Source organism: Oryx dammah, unplaced genomic scaffold (genome assembly GCF_014754425.2).
Source record: "Oryx dammah isolate SB20612 unplaced genomic scaffold, SCBI_Odam_1.1 HiC_scaffold_11232, whole genome shotgun sequence".
Classification (NCBI taxonomy): domain Eukaryota; kingdom Metazoa; phylum Chordata; class Mammalia; order Artiodactyla; family Bovidae; genus Oryx; species Oryx dammah.
The window spans coordinates 1226538-1232233 of record NW_024080625.1 but is presented as its reverse complement, the minus strand read 5'-3'; the positions used below and the strand labels follow the sequence as shown (position 1 = coordinate 1232233).

At 38.6% G+C, this 5696-nt stretch overlaps 1 protein-coding gene across 1 annotated transcript; it reads left to right on the top strand.

Annotated features, from left to right (window-relative positions):
- Positions 1–1615: 1615 nt before the first annotated feature.
- Positions 1616–2614, top strand: LOC120861240 (olfactory receptor 8S1-like). Its single transcript, XM_040236871.1, is given in 3 exon segments — positions 1616–2067; positions 2069–2344; positions 2425–2614. Coding segments are annotated over 3 exon segments (918 nt in total).
- The last annotated feature ends 3082 nt before the right edge of the window (positions 2615–5696 follow it).

Genomic DNA, 5696 nt, shown 5'->3' with positions numbered 1-5696 from the left:
TTGATCATTATGTAGTGGCCTTCTTTGTCTCTTTTCACAGCCTTTGTGATTGCCCTTCTTTGGGATTGGAATGAAAACTGACTTTTCCAGTCCTGTGGCCACTGCTGAGTTTTCCAAATTTGCTGGCATACTGAGTGCAGCACTTTCACAGCATCATCTTTTAGGATTTGAAATAGCTCAGTTGGAATTCCATTACCTCCACTAGCTTTGTTCATAGTGATGCTTCCTAAGACCTACTTGACTTCACATTCCAGGATGTCTGGCTCTAAGTGAGTAATCACACCATCATGTTATCCAAGTCATTAAGATCTTTTTTGGGTGGTTCTTCAATGTATTCTTGCCACCTCTTAATATCTCCTGCCTCTGTTAGGTTCATACCATTTCTGTCCTTCATTGTGCCCATTTTTGCATGAAATGTTCCCTTGGTATCTCTAATTTTCTTGAAGAGATCTCTAGTCTTTCCCATTCTATTGTTTTCCTCTATTTCTTTGCATTGTTCACCTAGGAAGGCTTTCTAATCTCTCCTTGCTATTTTTTGAACGCTGCATTCAGATGGTTATATCTTTCCTTTTCTCCTTTGCCTTTCACTTCTCCTCTTTCTCAGCTATTTGTAAGGCCTCCTCAGACAACCACTTTGCCTTTTTGCATTTCTTTTTCTTGGGAATGGTTTTGATCACTACCTCCTGTTCAATGTTATGAACCTCCGTCCACAGTTCTTCAGGCACTGTCTATCAGATCTAATCCCTTGAATGTTTGTCACATACACTGTATAATCATTAGGGATTTGATTCAGGTCATACCTGAATGATTGAGTGGTTTTGCCTACTTTCTTCAATATAAGTCTGAATTTTACAATAAGGATTTTGTGATCTGAACTACAGTCAGCTTCCAGTCTTATTTTTCTGATTGTATAGAGCTTCTCCAATTTCAGCTGCAAAGAATATAATCAATCTGATTTTGGTATTGACCATCCAGTGATTTTCATGTGTAGAGTCATCTCTTGTATTGTTAGAAGAGGGTGTTTGCTATGACCAGTGTGTTCTCTTGGCAAAACTCTGTTAGCCTTTGCCCTGCTCCATTTTGTACTCCAAGGTCAAACCTGCCTGTTACTCCAGGTATCTCTTGACTTCCTTCTTTTGCATTCCAGTCTCCTATGATGAAAAGAACATCTTTTTTGGTTGTCAATTCTAGGTCTTATAGGCCTTGAAGGTCTACTCAGCTACCTTAGTGTAAATGTGCTTCCATTCCATGCCTCCATAGAGAAATGATACTTATCCTTAACAATTTTGCTCCATTACTTTAAATTAGATGATATCACCGACTTTTCTCTAAATCACAGAGTTCCCATTGCAGTTAATCACACTCTGTTTCAATTATTTACCTTTATTTTTATATTCTCTTTTGAACTACTGCCTTTTAAAAAAATTAGCAATGAATCTTATTCTCTATGTTCCATGAGACTGACACAAAACTTGACCCAAGTTGAAGTCGTATTTCCTGAATGCTTGTGATATTAAAAGACAATCAGTGCAGTATGAAAACTGCTTGGAGGAGGATAGTAGAAAGTTAACTGTCATGCTTTTTCTTTATCATATTTAGGGACAAGTCTCTGTAAATGGCCTTGGGAAACCACAGCACCATGATGGAATCTATCCTCCTTGGGCTGTCTAGTGATCCCCATACCCAGGCTCTGCTCTTTGTGCTGTTCCTGCTGGTTTACCTCCTGAACTTGATGGGAAAGATGACAATGATGCAGGTAATCAGGGCTGATTCTCACCTTCACACCCCCATGTACTACTTCCTGAGTCACCTCTCCTTCTTAGACCTCTGTTTCTCTTCTGTTACTGTGCCGAAGATGTTGGAAAACCTCCTTTCTAAAAGGAAAACCATCTCTGTAGAGAGCTGTCTGGCTCAGGCTTTCTTTGTGTTTATCACTGCAGGGACTGAAGCCTCTCTACTCTCAGTCATGGCCTATGACCGCTCTGTCGCCATCTGCCAACCACTACTCTATGGCCAGGTGATGAGTAAACAGTGGTATGTACTGCTTGTGTGGGGTTCATGGAGCCTGGGCACGCATCAGTGCCCCTCTGGCAACGAAAACGGGCTTCTGTGATACCCATATCATTCCACACTATAGTTGTGAACTGCCCTTGCTCTTTCTTCTCTCTTGCTCAGAGGCTTCCACCAGCCTCATTGCCATGCTCTGGTCCCTCATCCCACACGGCCTTGTAACTCCCCTCTCAATCTTCTCTTGCGCCTGCATAGTCTCCACCATCTGGAGCATCACCTCTACCTCTGGCAGAAGCAAAGCTTTTTCTGTGTGCTCCTCCCACCTCACCACAGTAATCTCGTGCTCTGGTTCAATAATAACGGTTATTATTATTATTAATAATAACCAAAATAATGATAACGGTTATTATTTTGAACGTTATTCAAAAATAACGATCTTCTCCATTATTTCACGCCAACCTCGGGATCCTCTCTGGAGCTGGTCTTCTCCGTGCTGTACAGCGTAGTCATTCCCATGCTGAATCCTCTCATCTACAGCCTGAGGAGCAAGGAGGTGAAAGCAGCTCTGCAAAGAACACTGGGAAAGTATTTACAATGTTTTTGAAGACAGAATAAAGAGATAATGACAAGTAATTGTAAGAGAAATACATAAAGCAAGATATCACATCACTGACATTAGGAATTTTCTGACTGCTCATAATGTCAAATTTGGAAAAATTAATCAGAAAGGACTAAAGAAAAAATAATATAGATCTATTATACAGTGGATCATTCAGTTCAATCTTCTCAGAGGCAAAACATTGATTAAATATTCATGTGACACTGTAAAAATTTGCTTAGAACATATTCATCAATATTTCCTACTTGTTCTCATATATGTGTATTAAGGTGAGCCTGGTGTAAATTAGATATCAGAATTTGTAGCCGAGTTTGCAAAAGGCACTGGAAGCTATAGTTTTCCTAAGCAGAAAATTTCCTGAATCTTTGAAGGACAAAGGTCATAAGTTCATAGGGCCATTGGATAATGAGTTCAGGTTAAAGTTACAGGGAGATAAATGAGTGAGTCATCATAATGGGGCTAAATCTAAGCCCAGATATTTTCTCTTACAGGGAACTTAAGTTGGGAACTAGGCCTGTGGAGAATTCCACTCCGTGTGTGTGTGTGTGTGTGTGTGTGCTCAGTTGCTTCAGTCAAGTCTGACTCTTTGTAACCCATGGACTGTAGCCCTCCAGACTCCTCTGTCCTAGAGAGGCATAACAAACCTACCCACCATTTCCTGGATTTAAGTAGGGCCCACAGCTACAAGTAGAGGCATACTGCCTGAAAAACACAAGAGAAAAAACACAAGTACCGGGGCAAAGCACTTCTGTTTCTAAAATAAGCGTACAGAGGTTAGGTTCTGGACAGAACTGCAAATGTGAAGTTCGGTTCTGGACAGGAGCCATGGGCATTGGCCTCTTCCTTTCCTTTGTGGATCCTTTCCAATCCTTGATACCTCTTCTGATCGAAGTGCTCAGGGCAACATTTTTATTCCCTGAAGGCATCTTGCATTTCCTTAGGTTCAGTTCAGTTCAGTTCAGTCGCTCAGTCATGTCCGACTCTCTGTGACTCCATGAATCACCGCACGCCAGGCCTCCCTGTCCATCACCATCTCCCGGAGTTCACTCAGACTCACGTCCATTGAGTCAGTGATGCCATCCAGCCAACTCATCCTCTGTCATCTCCTTCTCCTCCTGCCCCCAATCCCTCCCAGCATCAGAGTCCTTAGCTTAGCAGTTGAAAAATAACTCACTGAAACTGAATATTCCTAAATGTCCTTAACGGTACATTTCTATAGTAATACACTCATTTAAGTTCTATCATCAAAATATTTTAAAATTTCTTATAGGAGAAAAACATTTGAGCACCTATAGCATTTTGAGATGTTTTTCACTTGGTTTTTGGAGAATGTGAAGGATTACTAGCCAACTGAGGAAAACCATTTTATGTTTAAATCATTTTAAATGCATATCAATAGGCCATCCTTGACATACAATTCATCAAGTATGCATTTTCAAATTATTTATCTGTTTTTTCTATTCATTCATATTTGTATACACATTATATCACAAGAAATTATAGATCAATTTCACTGCTGTTCAATATTCATTTCTGAATAATGAGGTATTGCTCTGTGGACAGCAAATGTGACAGACGGTAATAGCTACAATAAACCATTTGCTATTAAATTTCCATTAACTTTTCACTACATTCAAAATAAAATGTTTTGTTACTATATCAAGTAATACACATTACCATGAACCAATCTGAAAGAAATAGAATTTATCAAAAGTTTCCAAACAGAGAAATGACAGGTCAGTCTCCCCTCCTTTCATGAATCCCTATGTTTGTAAGTAAATTTCTTGGTGCTTCCTTTACTTGATATCCAAGAAGGGAGTTATCCATGTCTCACCTACAAGAAAGGGATGTTTGTCCATCAAACACACTTTGGCATTTTGCACAAGGACAAAAGCATGAAGGCTCACTCTCCTACCTTGAAGACCTCAGAATCTCTCTTATGTATTGTTCAGTGTGTGTTAGAATAATAGTATCAGATCTTTTTTATCACCTGTTAGAAAGCTGAGGGGGAAAGGATCTAATCACAGCTGCTGACAGTTTTATTTAAAATGAGGAATTCAGCATCTCTTCCACTGTGAGCACAATAAATACATTTAATCTGGTCTGGCATAGCTGATTCCAACTTGTATATTTTCTTAGAATGTCTTTTAATACCATAGGCTTCTTCTTTTTGATAGAATGTTAATTTTTATGCATTCAAATATGCTTAACTTCTTTTACAAAGATTCTTTTTTCCCTAAGCTTAGAAAATGATTTCATTAATATGTGGTGAACAATAATATCAAACATGTTTTGAACAGTTAATTTGTCTCAGAACTCAAATACTTTACATTCACCCTCCCATTAATTATTGACATCATACCTTATTATGTATAAGGTAGAGTTTGATCAGCCAGGTTATATGGACAAGGAAACTGAGAATGAAAGAGGTTAATAAAAATAACTCAGTCATCCATATTAAATGATGTAACTTTGAATCAAACTAGGCAGCTCAGAATCTAGAGGCCATGTTCTTAACTAATGCAAAACAGACAAACTGAAACAAATGTGACTTGATTATTGATGTAAATAATGACTTGCTCTAGCTTTCTATATACACACGTGCACACACACACATACACTTACAGAGAACTACTTGTTGTCCACTTGTACAAGCAAGCAAGTTTCAAGTCTGAAATGCTACAAAGAAGCTTTGCAATATAGAAATTTCTATTCCTCATATAATCTTCATTGTCTGACGAGGAAAACTTTTTTCCAACTCCTTTTTAATTTCACATCCATTCTTCTTAAGGTATAAGGGTGCATGCATTTGCAGAACACAGGCTACATACAGTAGCCCAGACTAGTCATCTGGTTTTGTTCTTATCTTTAGTGGGTTCTGAGACCATCTTTGTGGTTCTCTGTCAAATAGGCAACTAGTTAATGTTTAGTGCATGCTGTGTTAGATGATTCTAGTGCCAGTGCTTAAGTCTGCTGCAAGAAGTCATGTCTTTCTAAAAATTACAAATACATTTTAACATAGCTTTGCATATTTCATTTATATTTAAAATTATCTGATTTACTGTTA